The sequence below is a fragment of the Bradysia coprophila genome, chromosome IV, assembly GCF_014529535.1.
Source record: "Bradysia coprophila strain Holo2 chromosome IV, BU_Bcop_v1, whole genome shotgun sequence".
Taxonomy (NCBI): Eukaryota; Metazoa; Arthropoda; class Insecta; order Diptera; family Sciaridae; genus Bradysia; species Bradysia coprophila.
This window is the reverse complement of record NC_050738.1, coordinates 11,937,026-11,955,640: the sequence shown is the minus strand read 5'-3', so window position 1 is coordinate 11,955,640 and position 18,615 is coordinate 11,937,026. Positions and strand designations below refer to the sequence as shown.

At 35.3% G+C, this 18,615-nt stretch overlaps 2 protein-coding genes across 5 annotated transcripts in view; both read right to left on the bottom strand.

The window, feature by feature from the left end:
• The window catches only part of LOC119066281, a 43,007-nt gene extending 32,654 nt beyond the window's left edge, over nucleotides 1–10,353 (bottom strand). Inside the window, exon 1 of the mRNA XM_037168647.1 lies at nucleotides 8,253–10,353. Within this exon, the coding sequence (XP_037024542.1) occupies nucleotides 8,253–8,600 (348 nt within the window). The 5' untranslated portion in view covers nucleotides 8,601–10,353. The remainder of the gene's footprint in view (nucleotides 1–8,252) is intronic.
• An 855-nt stretch (nucleotides 10,354–11,208) lies between these two features.
• Nucleotides 11,209–16,900, bottom strand: LOC119066279 (bolA-like protein 2). 4 transcript variants are annotated; one of them, XM_037168644.1, is made up of 7 exons: nucleotides 16,788–16,900; nucleotides 13,833–13,927; nucleotides 13,401–13,751; nucleotides 12,265–12,659; nucleotides 11,850–12,207; nucleotides 11,582–11,754; nucleotides 11,209–11,518 (listed from the first exon to the last, which is right to left on the bottom strand). In XM_037168644.1, the coding sequence occupies exons 3-7, from the start codon at nucleotides 13,527–13,529 to the stop codon at nucleotides 11,368–11,370; spliced, it is 1,206 nt and encodes a 401-aa protein (XP_037024539.1). In that variant the 5' UTR covers nucleotides 13,530–13,751; nucleotides 13,833–13,927; nucleotides 16,788–16,900; the 3' UTR covers nucleotides 11,209–11,367. The 4 variants fall into 4 exon arrangements, with proteins under 4 accessions (XP_037024539.1, XP_037024540.1, XP_037024537.1 ...); XM_037168642.1 differs by lacking the exons at nucleotides 11,209–11,518; nucleotides 11,582–11,754; nucleotides 11,850–12,207; ... (1 more) ...; nucleotides 13,401–13,751; nucleotides 13,833–13,927 and adding exons at nucleotides 14,760–15,278; nucleotides 15,342–15,501; nucleotides 15,565–15,768; nucleotides 15,833–16,733 and having other exon boundaries at nucleotides 16,788–16,872; XM_037168643.1 differs by lacking the exons at nucleotides 11,209–11,518; nucleotides 11,582–11,754; nucleotides 11,850–12,207; ... (1 more) ...; nucleotides 13,401–13,751; nucleotides 13,833–13,927 and adding exons at nucleotides 14,760–15,278; nucleotides 15,342–15,501; nucleotides 15,565–15,768; nucleotides 15,833–16,710 and having other exon boundaries at nucleotides 16,788–16,864.
• Nucleotides 16,901–18,615: the final 1,715 nt, after the last annotated feature.

Sequence of the window (18,615 nt, the reverse complement as noted above, 5' to 3'; positions counted from 1 at the left end):
AATTGTTTTATTTCGTTTGGAAATTATTTATGAATCTTCGGAACGAAAATCTAATTTCAACTGACATTATTGCACACAACAGCAACAAAAAAAAACCATTCGTTTAACCTCGCAATATCTCTACTTTAATTCATGTACAACTTTAATAAATATCCAAGTCATGATCTCCGAAATCTGAAACTTTGCAAACGACTTCTATTATATATCTTTTCTAGCGTCAGAAAAAAGACTATTAATCGTGCGATTCTTTCTCTTTTTTTTTTTAAATGAAATAGATTAAAAACAAAAATTATCGCAATAGCAAAACTAGTTTTTCTTCATAAAAATTGTTCATTTCAAATGCGGCTCGAAAGATTTACCTCGTTTACCTACACGTACTCTCATATTTATATGATAAGCATAAAAAAGGCGTTCACTTTTTCCATAATATATCAATTGACCTTTTAACACAACAAAACACAACAACAGACGAGAAGAGAAAAAAAAATCAACGTAATCTTATGACGAACAATATATATCCATTCCATTAAGCTCTATGAACAATATCGTTAAATAAATTTGTTGCTATTTCGCCATTAGAGAAGAAAAAAAACTGAAACATATGCGCGTGATACTATACAGTCAGGAGTTAGGATGCAGAGCAGATATATAATATGACATGCTTAATTAGCATAGCGACTTAAATAGCTTATTTGGCCAGCATCGTGATACATATGAGTCATGCATCCAAAATTATCATTTTAGAAGAAATGATTTAATTTTTAAGCTTTTCCATTTAGGGACTTTATCGGTGTGTATGTTTTGGATTCATCGACCGAAATAAACAAAACAAAAAAGAACACAACAACGAACTCTGAGGCTGTGCTTATACGAGAGAAAAAAAAATTGGGTTTATCAATCTTCATTAACTGAACTCCGAAAACATGAGTTAATCTGGGTAATGGCAAAAATCACCGCCGAAAAAAAATCGAATGTCTTTTGTCTGTAAGCATAACTTGCTCGCATCAAGCGTAATCATTAGTCATTTTCTTATTAATGATATATGTTCCATGCATTGTAACTTGTGTGTGGTGTTACAAAGGACTGAATACATTTGATATTTCAGAGACGAATTGCTTTTTCAAAGAGATTAAGAAATTAAAAGTTTGAGTACGTTACTCGACGGCACGTAAGTTAATAACAGACAGTAATATCAAAAGAATTCATTACACATTCATTGTTTTATTGTATTCGGAATATATCCATTTTTCACGTTTTACAGTGATTTTTCATGATATCTGCAGAGTATTGAAGCCGATAATTGATTGCCTAATATTTAGGCCGAGAGTCCAAGTATTATAGCGACCATCATTCAGCGCTAGAAGCCAAAGATAGAAGTCAAAGAAAGCTAGGAAAACAATGGGCGCAACAAGAACATCAATAACTATGGTAATCCTAGGCCTACCAAGGAGGGATTCACACTAGCTATTCCGACCAGTTTGTTGCGTCGAAATCGTGGAGTAAATGAACTTCTTAAACTTACGAGATCAGAAATAAGGTTAGCAGTTGGTGCGATTACGAACTGCAGCAAGTTTAACGATCATCACCACAGAATAGATCGGTCTATCCACCCTATCTGTTCTTGTGGTCTGCCATCTGAAACTGGTGTACAGCATCTGAGACTGGTGTACATATCCTTAGGTATTGCCAATGTCAACCAAACTCAGGTTTCGCACATTTGGGCACGATGAACTCCAAGATGAGGATCATTGTTAGATGTCAAGTGCCTTAACGGTTTCCTATCGAAAACAGGGGAATTTCCCTGATAGAAGTCGTAAGGTCTCAGGGAGTAGTGAACAAATCTGGGTTCCTGCTTCTCAATGGAGAAGTCTATCTAGCTTATTAGTCCCATAACAAGGGTAGACCTAGCGGATATCGGAAGTCCGCATTCGAGAAATATTTATTTCCCAAAAATAAACATTTTGGAAAGGGTTGCCGAAATGTCATTTTTCTATACAAATTCTGTTAATCATCTGCACTATATGGCATATTTTTCCTTATGAGAAACTGTCATACACACCGGTTGGTCCAATTGAAACGCAACGATTCATATGCAGAAAGTTGAGTTACTTGACGAAGTACTTGAAAGTTATTTTTTGATGCTGAGGAATGATGGGATTTGGGAACAAAAGAAAGATCCCAAAAGAACAACGAAAAATTACCCAATCTGCCGTTGATGGGTAATAAAATTTCTGTAAGAAAAACACGAAGAAAAAAGCAAACAAAGCCACCAATATCACAACAATTTTGCATAAAGCTATAAACATTTTTGAAAACAAAAATAACAAAAACCAGTTCCATATATTGGCTTTATTAGGAGAAACTCCATCTCTCGCAGTAATGTGACTGATAACAGACGCATTTCAATATTGTCTTTGTTTAACAATATCAGCAATCGGCTAATGTTTAAAATATATTTATTTAAGACCATGATTGTATAACGTGACGTGCGCACAACAACTACCTTTTTTTTATCGTACACAGAAATGAAAATCAAATCCGAATAGAAAAAAAACTGATTAGATATTAGAAACCTGATTCTAAATATATATAATTAGTTGTTTATACTCGCATTTATACGAAGTTTGTAGTGTCGATTGAGAATATATGGTTATGGCTATAACAATGTCTCTATATAATATAGTTTTTTTTGGTATGTTGTTTTGGATGAGTTCAACGTCTTGTTAACGGATATATAAAATTTTTTTGGAAAATAAAAATCTTTTTGCAATGATCATTGACTGATTAGTGACACCCGGCCATTTCATTGTAGAGTAAGTACATTCAAGTCGTATACTACAACAGGTATGTAACACAAATTCTTTTCGAATATCATCAATTGAACGTTATACCTTGGTTAGATAAGCTTCAATTTTGTCATTCATTTTATTTTGATTGAGGTGAAGCATCTTTTCCATTCGGTACACATAGGTACCTCGATACGTACCTACAAATTGACGCATTTTTCACACAAAATATTTCAACTTGATTGATAGAATTTCAATCTGAAATTTTACTTCCAAATCGAAAAGAATGAATATCTTGCTTCACAATTAAACAATACGGCACGACATGGATTACCATTTACTGTCGACGTACTTATGTATTTGTATAACGTCTTTGTGATTAGTTTCTTTTATTGGTTTTTCTCATCGTAAAGTTAATCAGCAAATCGAAATGTTGGTTGAGTGTACCTTTTACGCGTATTATAGCATTAGACAGATCTAGGCGATGTCAAAAACTCAAAATATCAGTTCACAAATATTGGAACGAAATCTTATTTATTCAACGAAAGCAACAGACTTTTTTTTTGCTCTTATCAATATTATAACTTGTATGACATGTTACATTATGCAAATGGTTTGAGGGGAAAAAACTGTTCAATTTATGCAACGACGTTAGGTGTCAGATTTTGTTAATTTTTTTTTTGTCGCTATGTATACATAAATAATATGGAGCAGAATAGAAGGATTGTGTAAATTTATTCGACTTTCAGATTGAAATCTACAGGTCGCATAGCCGAATGTAAGAGAAGTGACTCACATTTTCCGACTTAAAGATCGACTTGTAATCTTAAACACCTTCGCGCAATGTTCCTAATGTGATTTGTCTCGGTTTTTTGTATTATTTTCGTGTTTTTTTTGTATCTCTTAATCATTGTCTATTTTTCTCTTTTTTTATTTCTCATAATTTCCAAAATAAACAAAATATGAGCTAAGGGAACTGATGACTGGTATTCAAACAAAATGAATAATAAATTCATCGATAAACATTTCCAATCATATACTAACAGAATCTATGCGTCTATAACTCCCGAATGGCCCAGAGATTACAAATAATATTGACATCAGTACGCCCACATTATTGTTAATGGGTTTCCAAAAAAATGTAAGCAATCAAGAAGTACATACAAATTAACGGTATAAGCTCAACAAAAATAGAGCCTTCAATTCCTATCGAAATGGAATATTCCACAAGCCCTCTAAACACATTCCACACGTCATTACAACTTATGTAGACCACACAATAAATCAACTGTTACCGACAACGACGACCAAAATAAGTAATTTGCTTCGTTTATTGTTGTGTTATATATGTTTTTCAAGTCAAATGAAGTAAAAGATTTGGTATCGGACACTAAACAAATGAAGTACCAGATGGTGGTCGGTGTGTACGTTATACATATATAAGTAAAAGTACTTCTTGACAGGAAAGACTATAATTCGTCCTAAAGTTGTGATCGTGGAAGTTACAGTACTCATGAATGCATTGAAGAATTTAATATGTTTAACACCCTGTCAGGGTTTGTTGGAACAATTTCCAATGTATGTTTAAGACAAATGAAGTTAAACATTTGGTATCCGAGACTATGCATTAACTTAAATGAAGTACCAGATGGTCGCCGTGCACTTGCCGTATTTTTTGACATAAAAGACTCTAATTCATCACAAAGTTGTCATCGTTGAAGTTACGATACTAATGAAGGTATTGACAAATTTAATATGTTCCTCACCCTTTCGGTGTTTGTTTGAAAAATTCCCAAGCACCCACGTCAATGACGAGTCGCCATTATATTGTAGAAATTTAATATTCTTCCACGACATTAATGCAACGACTCTATTTAGCAAAGGACATATTATAGCCAATCGATCCACTCAAATGCAGGAATAATTTAACTAAATCCAACAGGACCTATTAGTGGTACATTTATGTACCGAATTTAGTGAAATTTACCAAGATTTACCGAAAATCTATCGAAATTTATGATTCGATAAGTTCAGTAAATATTCGGTAAGTTTCAGTAAATTCGGTAAACGTACCAATAACAGGTCCTGAAATTCAAACATGACTGATCAAAATTGTTCATACATTATCCTAAAACACGTCTGACTAAATCATTCATTTCGTTCATCACACTCAGTGGATGTACAAAATATATTTCAAAATAAAATAATTTTTTCTCTCTGTTGATTAATTGTAAATCAAATCGAAAGTTACGTTTGAAACTTTCGTTCAATTTAAAATTGTGAAAAAAAAACGAAACAAAAATTGTTTATTAAACTCATATGGATCATGAAATCAAAAATGTACATAATAATCCTAATGGTGCAGTGCTGTTGAAGCCACCAATCAATTGGGAAGACAACATCTCTCTATCTGTATCTCGAAAGAAAATTACCATAACTGATTACATCTCATTAATACATTATTTTCATGAAATTTGTATATAATTTTTAATTATTTGTAATTTGTTGATTGCAAACTACTGTGAGTGTTATAGAGAGAAAGATAAAATAAAAAGTCTAAAAAGCGAAATTCAACATAACGATTGCATATGAATACGAAATTGTATACACCATACACCATACTCGCATACGTATATTATACGATACGATAATTTAACCAACAACAACGAAAAAAAAAGAATTAAATAAAATATATCAAAGTGTTACCACACTCATACCACGATTCGAATTCGAATATTCCTACAGATATTAGACGGTAAATGTACATATTTTTGTAGCCAAGAAAAATAATGGTTGAGTTGTTTTGTACACGTACAAAGAATAAATTCTACAAAAAACAAGAATTACTATCAGAGAAATCAATCAGAGACTACACGAAATTTGTGTAACGTTTTCTTTATTATATGCTAAATAACTTCATTTTATATGTAATACCTCTCCTCTATGTACACTTTTATATCTTCCAACTCTTTTTTTTTGTGTTTAATTTTTATTATTTTTTTGTTTAGTTCGTATATTTTTATGTACAAGCAAACGATGGAATGAATCGCATGAATGTCTGAGTGTCGGGCCGTTCAGGCTCTTACCCGAGATAGACTACATTACTTTTTCGTTATTAATGAATTTTTATTATTTATTTACAATTGAATAATTTGAACGTGCTGGGTACGCAATGTTTTCGTCAAGGATACACCATCAGAGACTTTGACCACAAAGAACAATGAAGTTTGTGTGCATGGACGTGTATGGGTATATTAACGATAAAACGCGCTACATTCAGACGAAAAATGGTAGAAGAAGAGCACTGGGTAATATGTCGAATGTAAATATCATTTCAATGTAACACCAGAGATGGTTACTTTTTCCTTTGTACACGATCGGGACTATGAAACAGAGAGACGATCATCCAAGATATTATTTGATTAATCGAAGTTTATAGAGCGGTTTACCTTCTGTTGCGTTGATGTATCTTGTCTGATGATCTTTGAATGTAACATTTCGGAGAGAGGAGACGAGATTATAATAAAAAAAAAAAAACAGAAATTATTTGGGACAGTGAGAAATGATGATTGTTCTTTTCATGTTAATTCGATTTCGTCACACCGATATTTGAATGATTACTTTTTTCTGTCGTCGTGAACAGGAACGGTGTAGCGTAAAATGGAATGTGTAAAACCCGTATGCGCGTTGGATTGTTTCATTCTTGTATTTTACTTGAAATACTATACCACAACCCCTATCAAGACTATTTTTTCCGTCTTCGTTCTTCACCGTAACCATGCTGCTTGCAACGTGATAGCAGCACAAAGATTACGAAAGTGTTATACGAGAGTTGTACTTAACGTTCATACGTTTTTTTTTCAACAATTCTACCATCTCCTATACCTGCGAATTGCGAAAAAATATAGGCATTGTGCGGTGTACATGTTTATTTTTCACTTTCAAGAAGAGTGTTGAACTATACGTAAATACCGTGTCACTTTTAGCTTTAGAATAACGAGTAAACTAACACATGAGAATGAATGTAAGGTAAAAACGAAGGTTTGAAATGCCAGTTTACAATATACGTTCGAAGAATGGCTATAGTTTGAGTAGACTCAAATATTCTGTTATACAAATCTTAAATTAGATACGAATTTCCGATTCGGATGACCAAAAAACATATTGCTAGACAGGGCTCATTATTGCCAATTTTAACTCCGAAAAATTCTTAAAAAGTTCCGAAAAAATCGGATTTTTTCAGAATTAGGATTTTTTAGGAGTGTTCAGAATTAAAATCCACAAAAATAAGCCCTGGTCGGCATAGAAAGCTAAAGGTAAGTTTTCGGAATAAACAATTATTTATTGTTTCACAATAATCGAATCGATTGAAAGTACACCCACTCATGTTATATACCCAATACCTATCACTATTAGTCGATAACCAAATTAACCGAATGTTGATTTGATTCAGTGAAATTGTAGTTTACTTCTGAGAATTTTTAAAAGTTTTTAATGACTCAAAACATTTCAGAAAAACAAGCTTATTTATAACAGATGATGAGAGAGGTGGATTTTCTGGTTGTGGTGATCAAGAAAATTATAAAAACATTGAGCGGAAAACAACTGTGACGGATGATTTTTAGCTATTTGTTTCTTAGATTGCCGGTGTGGTTGTGTTGAAGTAATTAAACATTGAACGGTCATTCATTGAAAGATCAAAAAGTAGTCCAAAAGATGGTCAAGACCTAATTTCGGGAAATATGGTCAGGACATTAATTAACAGATTTAAGTCCTGGAAACGACTATTCATTCCGGTATCTATAGGTAATCCATTTCACTAAAATGAACCATGAATTCTGATCCAAAGAAAAACATAAGGACATTGACTCCAAAGAGTGAATGAAAATATTTAAAGATTCGTAAATGCTGTAATCGTTTGATAGTTTGACGGAAAAACAATTGCCCAAGCAACGACGCTATATATATACACACACCATCATCATTGCCATCACTACGAGTGCGAAATCATTGCTCACACTTCATTATTTGATTACCTGGTAACGACAATTTTAACGTGTACAATCTAAATTTCAGATAGAAATCAGTATAATTGCACTAACGCAGTCAGTCATTCAACACAACATTTGTAAAATGAAATGAAGTTGATTACTGCGCACATTATCCAAACGACATATTTGCAATACATACGCAATTTTGGAGTGCATCAAAACAAAAAGAAGAGAAATAAAAAAAAACTTTCGTTTCGCATTGAATTATACACGAATTGATTGCACAGAAAGAATTTTATTTTCTGATAAAATTGTGAATGGTGCTTCTGCCACAATTGTGATCTGGTATGAGTTTGAAGAACGAACCATATCATTGGATTTTCTTTCGTTTTTTTTTTTTGAAAGTAATTTATTCCAAAACGAAATCATTTTATCGAACTAATCATTGGAAAACGAACTGTGTTGTTTGACTCACCGTAATCGCTAGAAATGTGTAAATTCGTTCGTGCAATTCAATGCGTGACTCATCGTCGTCTTCGACACCGTCACCGTTTCCATCGTTGTGTAATCCGGATGCATTGCAATCGATGGATTCTTTATTGTCAGCAGCCAATTGATGCAGGGAATTGTTCTTATGATTCGTTTCATCCGCTTTCTGTGTATTGCTGATGATAACCGTATTGTTGATCTGTTGATTTAGCGATTGTGCGATCGATCGCGTTTTGCTGATATCATACATGGACAATTCGGGAATATCACTATCACAGACCACCGCCAAGCACAACCGACACACTTGATAGAATTTGTCCGGTACATTACTCATCGTTGAATATTTTTCGTTTTCCTCTTACTTCGTTTTTTTGGTCGAAATTTGAGTTTTCTCTGTTATTTCGAAAATGTTTTAGACACTCGAACAATTATTTTCAATATTTTTATTAGATGATGACACGCACGATATAATGATGTATGCACATAATTTAGTTAAAATTGTCGGGGAAAAATGTAAACATTGGGGAGCATTTCGAAATATTTTTATCACAAACACATTTACATTCAACTATTCATATGGTCGTTCCTTTTCTTCTTGCACAGTATTCGAATACTCGAGTATGTTGTGCGCACGTATTTATTCAAGTTCTAAAAATAATTTTTTTGACATCTGCATCGTACGAACCAATTTCTTTGTTGTGCAAGCCATTAATGATATATGGATGTATGTATATAGGGAGGAGTGTTGGATGGATGGATATATATATAATGTAATATATCAGCAGTTATCAAAATGCTTTCTGTTTCAATATTTCACATTTCAGCTATCACTCCTTTTACAGTAGCCCGTTCATTAACACAATTATTTTGTCGATACGATACACACAAAATAATAAATTAATTAAAACAATTTTAAGTAAAATTACGTGCGCTTATCATACTGCTCGGGTGAACACTCAATTTTTAAGTGGAACGAATAAAATTTCAACTTCCATTTATCCGAACATAAAAATCCACTGAATTTTCAACCATTCCAACAAGCCATCTGCTGCTGTTTGACGATTTAAATAATTTTCTTTGTTATCAGAGAGCGCTCTTCGATATATATACAGACACGAAACAAGCGCATCGAGGAGAATATTTTATATATTTTATTTGGATCACACACCGTAATATTTTCTATCACTTTCTGTGCTACTACACTCAATACAATTGTAAATTACGTTTTTTTTTTTACTTATAATATTTTATATATGATTGCGCGTCATCCGTTGGTTGCTATCAATAAGAAGTAAAATGAAAAACGTTTTCTTATCAAATATTTGCACAATCACTTGCTGGTTGTATAAACAAAATCGTATCTAGCTGTGCACATATTTGAACAATTGATTTTTTTCTTCGTTATATTTGATCAAAGTAATTTCTGTTAGGATAGCCCGCGTCCTACGATTGGACTTATTCACAAAAAAAATTCAATTGTATTATCGTGTGAGTGTTATCCGAACATAAAGCGTTCATCGAGTGGAAACAGAAACGTTTTTTTTTCTCCTTTATCAGCACCACTGCATTTAAGCCACTCAAAACCCACACTCATTGAACGAATAAATAAAACAAAAAACGTACAACAGAACAACAAAAAAATAATAAAACGAAGAAACAAAAGAGCCTATACAAAACTTGGGGATTTATTATGCATGTCTACACATGTCTTGCAATAAAAAGATCTTCATTGTTAACTGATGGAGCGCCGTTTGTGAACTAAAATTGAGCTCTCCAAACTACAATAAAAGTCTCCCACTGCCTATAGCGGTAGAATTTTCGTGATTATCAAACAGCACCAAAAAAGAGAGGGAATCGCTACTAGACAATGAGCGCATTTTTATCTCATTTTTAATATCACTGTGCGAAGCACACACATTTATGCAATCTATAAAAAAAACTTCAATTTTTAGTATGTTTTACCGAGAATTTTGTTCGATTTATCACAGAACGTCTCACAATTATTTTTATTTAATTTATTAATTTTTCACCATTGCAGACTTAATTTAGAACTTAAATGACAACTATTCGTTTGCCATTCAATCATTTTCTGATGGCTCTCAAGCATATTGAGGAGCGGGTACTTTTTTATCATTTTTTGTTTGGGCTTGATGTTGAGAAATTGAGACACACACACATTCACAAAACATTACCTGATTTTTTATCATTGACGCTATTCTCTTTATTATATGCGATAAACATGTGATTATGAACCGAAGAGAGAAAAAGAGAGGTTTTTTTTGTGAATGAAGGCTTGCCGGTGGCGCCAGCACAATAACGTTTTTGAACATTTCTCTTTCAACGTTAAAATGAATTTTACTATTTAAAAAAGGGCGGCATTTTCATACAGCGTATTAGGTCCCTTATTTGACGCTTCAAAAATGAACCGCTCCTGCCTGTTTTTTTTATTCTGCAACAGATTCGATAGTTATAGTCTGAGTATAACGACGTCAAACATGTTACATGTTAATTGTGAGACATTGTTATGTGTTGTTTCTTCGCCGTTTGTCAATGAATGTTTCGTGGACTATAGCGGCGTTACCAAACATGAATTGTGAAACATTAGCAAACTTCTTTGAGCTTGACTCCTTCTGCTTCTTCATCATCAGGTCAGAAAAGAAGATAGAAACTAAAGTATGAATCTTCCAAGAATATAGGTTTACCGCACCCTCCGTTGTACCTTGTTGACATTGTTACCCCTACTAATTAGGGGTTTCCTGTGAAAGATATCGCCACCGATCAACACATTTATAACGAAAGCAAAAATTATTTTTTCTCAAAAATTTTTACTCGTCACTTAATTCAATACCTGACCCTACCCATTATTCTCTATCAACACTCCATCTGACCCTAGTTTCTAGTCCCTAGTCTCAAACTATCGAGAGAAAATAAAATTTCTTGTTAGTGAATTTGATTCAATTTATTAATTCATTCAACTACACGAAATTGCCGTAGGTCTAACCTAACCCCATCTCTCACCATTGCTCATTGCCCCAAAAACCAATAAAAATTTGTTCGAAAAATGTCTTTCTTAAAATTCAATCAATAAATGAAAATGGAATCTATTTGTCATCGACGACCTCCACCTTAAAACCTTCATCTCCCACTGTTGTGTCTCGTACTTTATATCCAGCAGTTATAAGTTCCTCGAACAATTTCGAATACTCTGCGTTGCCGTGCTGATAGTCATCGGGTAGAACAGCAATAGCATAGCTATGTTTGTAAATGTTATTGTTATGTACACTTGGCAAAGATAATAAACGTTATTGCACTTACCCTCCACCACCAGCACCAGTAAGTTTGGCAGAAAGACTATAACGAGAACAAATATCGCGAATGTTGTCGAGCTCCTTGTGCGTTACATTGAGCTTTGTTAGAAGCTGATTGTTTTCAGAGAATAGCTCGCTGAGTGGAAGAAATCTGGACGGTAATGATTGATCTTCCAGAATCTGCAAAATCAATTTGTATCAATCAAAAGATTAGCTCGTTGATACGCTTGTCGTTTGAAACAGGCCCACTGAATTGGAAATTAAAATCCGTTTACCTTCGACACTGCCTCCACCACGTTCTCTATTTTATCGAAAATGTCCTGGACTCCAGAAGGATCTTCAGTTTTCTGTTGCAGCACTTTCTGTACCATCGCCGCTGTGCTGCGTGATACACACGAATCGATAATTAGAATGTTCAAGGCTCGCACAGACTTTATCGAACTTGGTTTCTGGTTTCGGTAAAATTTCACCAAGCCACCGAAAGTGCAAATGTGATTGTCCAGCCCGGACGGATTGCCATGCATAATTTTCTCCGAACAAAATGCCCAGTCAGATATTATCGCTCTAATCGCAGAGTGTTCATCCTCTGCCATGCAATTGAATTGGTTGATAAAATCAGGTGAATTACGAGATCTGCCGTTAAAGATTGTTTAATTTCAGAATGTTTCTCACCCAAATCAAACCACTTACTTTGCATAAAAGTAAAAACATCCAGCCAAACAAACTCCGTAAGAGGCCGAGCTTCCCAATCCAGCACCAGTGGTAATACCGGATTTCATAGCAATTTCAAATCCCTCATTGATTTTCGAACATTCGTTACTTATCAGTATACCGCACAGGATGTAGAACAAGGCACTCAATGTGTTGATGTGATCGGACACGTTAAAATCTCCATGGAATTTTGTGTTCAATACGAACTTCTTAATTGTGTCCAGGAAGTCATTGTGGTTTAAATTGCTCGGCAGGTTTTGATCTTTGTAAATGGGGAAAGTCAAGGCAAGCAGTGAGTTCAGGTCTTGTAAATCACATTCGAGAGTATGTTGCAAAATATCCAATTTGATTGTGATAGAAGACGAGGCATTAGTCTAAAAAAGAAGCAAATGAAAATGAAGTAAGTTCACTCAGTTGACCATAGTGAGAAGTTACGGCCACTCAAAAAATAGACTTACATGCAGCTCGGCGCATATTGTAACTGAATCAACCGATGACCAATTATCTCTCTAACACACTAACTGACACAGTTTATTAATGTAACGCTTGATTTCCATGTACCAAAAAAGTACTTCGTGTGAGAGACAAAATTGAATTTTTTCTCACACAGAGTACTTTCTGTTGACTGGAAATCATACTTAAAGCTCTAAGTCTGTTCTATTTCCCCGACAAAATTTAACCCTGATAATTTCCAAGGAAATTAGTTCTATACTAGGGGGACGTGATATCAAATAGGATTCAATAATTCTTCATACCATCACTTACACGATCGAATCGTCGTCTCTAAAAGCGTCCCTCGTGTACCTCGCTTCAGTTTCAGCAATTACTTCCGAGTGTTTGCTCACGCCCCTAATTCACAACTATAAGCTCTCTTTATACCACTCTTTGCAGCTAACACTTCAGAGCTACGTTTAGTTTACCAAAACTGTTCAACTGCCAATATTTTAGCAAAACATTAAATCCTGCAAAGTGATCCTCGAACGCTTGCTAATTGATTAAGTTGATGTTTGCAAAGACAAATGCGGTATCAGGACAGTTCATAACTAGAGCGTCTTGCGCATAATTCCTACATTTTTTATCACTGGCCGTAACTGTCTCATCTAATTCTGTGTTACCTGCAAAGTCAAGACATTTCTCAGACCAATTGTGCCCGCAATAGCCGGCTTTCCATACACAACTGAGTGCTCGCCGTTCAAGATAACTTTTCCCGGAGCGGAAACGGCAAATTTCAATTTCTTATCCATGTTACGATGTTACCGTTTAGCGATTAAAAAACAACAAAACTGAAAACTTTTACGGCTAATTATTCCAGGAAATGAAAAGTACAAAGCGGAAAAATCGTCGAATTAGTTTTATCGATGGAAATTAACTATTTTTTCTCGTTGGCCCACTGTTCTGGAGTAAATGTTTTCTGCGAAAATGCGTGAATCGTTTTAAGTTCTTCGGCTAGAGCAGCATTGACGAGTCTAAAAAAAGAAAATTAAAATTGATTTTAAAAATTCCAAAATTAAGATTCCAAAAATATCTGTTTTTTGATTAAAAATTACCTGTGTCTCTGCAGCAGGCCCTTGCCGGCAAATTGTTCGGATACGATGATTGTACTAAATTTCCCACCGCATCCGTCAGATTCATCAACTACTTCCTGAAAAGAATTAGAAGAAATTGTTACATTTATGTTCGTAAAATGGCTTGAAATCAATAAAGCAATACATGTGGATATGGCTAGCTAATAAGTCGAGCAGACACAAAGCTAAATTATATAGAGGGGGAACAGCTCCGAGGTCCGAAAAAGTCACGGAAAATACCCGAAAGTCACAGCTATACCAGTAAGTCGCGGATTTATCGGACAGTCACGGAAAATACTGGAAAGTCTTGGAATCTCACAAACAGTGACTACAGTCGGCGACTTTGCAATGGTGATGTATTTCGTTCCAGCTGTTTTTCAACTGATCTAATCATACAAGGACAAGCAAGTATGGGTTTATGTCTTTAAACGGTCCTACCATGCTTGTACATTGTTCATCCGTAGTAACAAGCGTTAACACATTTGTTTGTATGAGTGGATCAGCTGAAAAACAGCTTAAACAAAGTTCGTCAGTCACTTGAAAGTCGGCGACTGTAAAGTCGCAAAAAACAACGAAAAGTCAAGCAAAAGTCAGAAAGTCATGATAATTCAGCAAGACCGGAAAATCAAGGATCTATTCAAGAAGTCAGGGGAGTTAAAAGAAGTGACGTTCCTGGCCACGATTTTTCGAAGTAGTTTCCCCATCGAGAAAAGCTAATTGCTTAGCATGTTCGCAGATTTGTTGAACTTTTAGTGTAGTTTTTACGGTGTTATAATGGTAAGAAGTGATGACGTTGAAGTCGATGAAGATACTGCTGCTCGCAAACCACCAACTTCCGTAATTGTTAATGTATTGTACTGAAATTATCAACATTTCTCACACTAATCAACAAGAAATCAAACCACGAAATAACAAGAACAAAAACCAATTTTATTCGCTTCCTCTTCTCCACACCACTTACATCGTAAACAGTTGCTTATAACTAAAACACAAAAAGAAATAGGTGAAATGCGCGCAACAAAATGCCGAAATTAACAATGGAAAAATGTGAGGCAGGTGTACCGGAGGTGGCACCCATACCAAACAAATTAACAAAACAATTTGCCCGCAAAGACTCAAATAGAATAGCCACAACTTTGATTTGTCGAAGAAAGTGGAATGGATCGGTTGAATTCGCGCCAGTCTTAGCACATCAATTTTATACTCGGTAATTTTCTCCTTCCGATGACTAGGTATTTCGGTCAGTAGTTTTATCAGTAGCAGGTAGAACGCATTTAAGGCGATAAAAGCCAATAGTAGACCGTCCCGCACTAACAGCGGAAGCATACTGAATGTTGCGACCTGCAAAAACCAGAGACACAGCAACGGATCCAATGGAAAGTATAAAGTAATGGGAAGTGTCGCCAATAGAATCGATTTCTCGTGCACCTAAAAGAAATTACAAGAGAGATCAGCAATAATGATGGAAGCCATGGACGCTGGATGACTCACTTGAAACGAAAATAAGAAGAACGCCAGCGAGCTATTGACAAGGCTTAGCAAAAATGTCTTCTGATTTGGCTGGCGGAACAGATGAACTAAACTCGGTAAAAGCGATGCCAATGTGCATGTCAAACATATAACAGCCATTTGATCGTTGGAAAACCTTTCTCTAAAACACAAATAAAATTTCATGAAAGTGGATGAACTGCCAATGGATTTGACTCAATTATACCTCAGTGGTAACGCCACATTGACTATGCACCACACATTCGACACTTTATCTTCGAATACACCGCGAGCCAAGGGAAAAATGCGATGCAAAACTTGAAGGGCGGACTGTTTTGATCCGAGCCAGGGTAGCCATAGAACAGCGAAAGTTAGAAGAACAACAACACCGAGCTTTGTTAGGCGTTTCAATCCATCAACGAAACCCATTCTAATAAATAGATCAAAACATCAATGAAAGGTGGATGGAATGGCGGCGAAACCAGTGTACTAACTTCTTCGACGGATACTTGAAACAGCTGGCCAGTAAATACACGAAAAACGGAAGTGCATGATAAAGTTCCATTTGTTTGTAGTTCAGCGACAATGTGAAAAAAATCGCCCCAACAATATTTTGATTCCGTAGCACAAATACGATGGCCATAACTGCCAATCCGAGTGAAATGTTGTTGTATTGAAAATGTCCATTATCGATGAGTATTTGGCCTGGATATAACACCGCCACTGCCACATACAAATTGTCGATCCTTTCGTCACCTTTGAACCAATTCTTACTGCTAATCATTCGACAACAAATTAAAATTGCTGGTAGATACAGCAACAGGTCGGCAATCAACACTGTACTCCTCATGAAATGTTTATGAGAGTCGTCTGTCAATCCTCTGGATTCATGCAATTCAACAAATTTCGGATTGATGTATTGTGCAACACGTCCAACAATGTACGTATGATAGGCTGTTAGTGGAGGATAATCCAGTCCCCAGTACATCAAATCGTTGTCGGTCGTATTTGTGTACCAATCCGCAATGGGCAAATTAACAACAATTTCCTGCCAGTGTCGCTGTGCTTCGAAGTCACCAAACATCGGTGGTGTATTTTCACCCGAATACGGATGCAACGATACTATGGAGCGAATTAGCATGGCTGTTGAAACAGCAAGCACCACTTTCGCGATCATGATTTAAAATTGATTTCGATTTTCAACGGAAAATAATGAAAATTCACTGCATTTCACTTCGAACACCAACGTTTCAGACTCGGTAAAAAACACAAAATGGAAGGCACAACTCTCTTGTCATCAACAAATCTAACACAAAATATCACTTACCACGTGTACAGCATTGAGTTTTTCTATCAACTTCTCTTTCAAATACTGTTCAGTATAGGAAGTCATGTCTACAATGTAATCGAATTTGCTGAAGAATTTATTGAAATCAAAAAATAACTCACTTTGATAATGTTAAAACAATTCCAATGAGAAAGGCGATAAGACTTTTTTGTTGAGTCGAACGTTTTGTTTACAGTGACAGTGATGACAGATTTGTGACGTTTATGAATGGTGCTGCCGTAAGTATTGTTGAAACAGTGCTGCATTCAGGGAATTCCGAATAGACTGTTATCATGAGATATAAGGAAATATAAAGTTGGTTGAACGATATTCTGTTATAATAACATGTGTGGCTTGAACCCTTATAACAGAACATTGTTTGATATTTTTTTGACTTGGGGCTTCGTCAAAAATTCATTTGAAAATATGCAATGACAAATACCTCAAGGCAAGTAATTAATAACTAGTCTCCGGAAGTCTCACTCTGATCATAACAGTCTATAACGTTGGGTTGGTAAGTTTAGCTCTTTGTCTTTCGATTCCATTTACAAAGCATTCATTTTTTGGGTCTGAGACAGCAAAATGTAGAAACAGCTTATCGATACCTAAGTAACATAGAGAGATTCTTTTGAAAAACAGCCTACCGAAATCGGACGCTTTTTCTAGTGGAATTCTAGTGGACCTAGAAAGGACTTCAAAATTAGAAGCCAAAACTACTTTCAAAAAAATTCTTCGAAGCTTGTGTGGCTGGTGAAAGGTGATCAAAATCCGAAAACTTGCACTTTTCTTACAAAAATTTCTCCAGTTACACGAGTCGTACAGGGTCGTGTGGGGTGTCATTAGAAAGCACGGCAGAGTAAAATAAACCAGGCAGGAGCGGTTCATTTTCGAAACGTCAAATAAGGGACCTAATACACGGGATGAAAATGAACTCAAATGAACACTGACATAAATTGAAAAATTTTATTCGCAAAAAATTCAGGTCCCGAGTCAAATCAGCGCTCCTGCCTGGTTAACTTTACTCTGTCGTGTTAGAGAGGTAATCACATGTACTATTGAGCCGAATAGAGACTCATTGAGTTTAAAATTCATGCACACTGAAATATGTGCAGTTGAAGAAACTCGATGTACACAAAACGTACATGGTCGTGTTCAAATGATACCCCACAAGACCATGTTACTTTTGTGTACCTCGAGAAATTTCAGTAAGAACAGTGTAAGTCTTCGGTTGAAAACTTCAACTGCACATATTTCAGTGTGGATGAATTTTAAAACCAATAAGCATAGAGGTAGACTATCAGTAGATGAAAAATTTCTAAGTAAACTTTGGTAAACTTTCAAACGCTTGTTCAATCGAAAGTTTTACTGTCGCTGTCTTGGGAAGGGATCAGTGGAAACAACTGATGATGGGTAGATCACGCTATCATCAGACCGCCCCTGAATCCTGAGGTCGAAATAGCTTTGTCGCCTTTGTTAAAGTCACTTAACGTGAGCCATGAGTGGGCAGGGAAGAGCAAAAGCTCTGTTTGTTCTGCTTTCTTTTATAATTTTCGTTGTATTTTAGCAATTTATCTATAGGCATTTCAGCTGGGGATATTTTTAGTGATCCCAAACGTCCTGTGTAAGGACGCAACGTTTGATCTACACAGGATATTCAATCAATGATTGAATGAATTGTCTGTCTTTATCCCCTTAGTACGAATGACAAAGAATAAGTCCCTATTCGGCTCAATAGTACGTGTTATTACCTTTCTAATGACACCCCACATGAGACCGTGAATCACCGCTACTGTCAGCAACGAATTCGAATTCAGAAAATTCGTCAAAATTTTGAAGTTCTAGAACTGGAAAGCACTTCAATATATCAAAATTTGACTGAGAAGCCCAAAAAACAGTCGAATGTCCTCAAAATCCTAGAATTCTACAGGTGGATTTAATTTGTCTTTAATG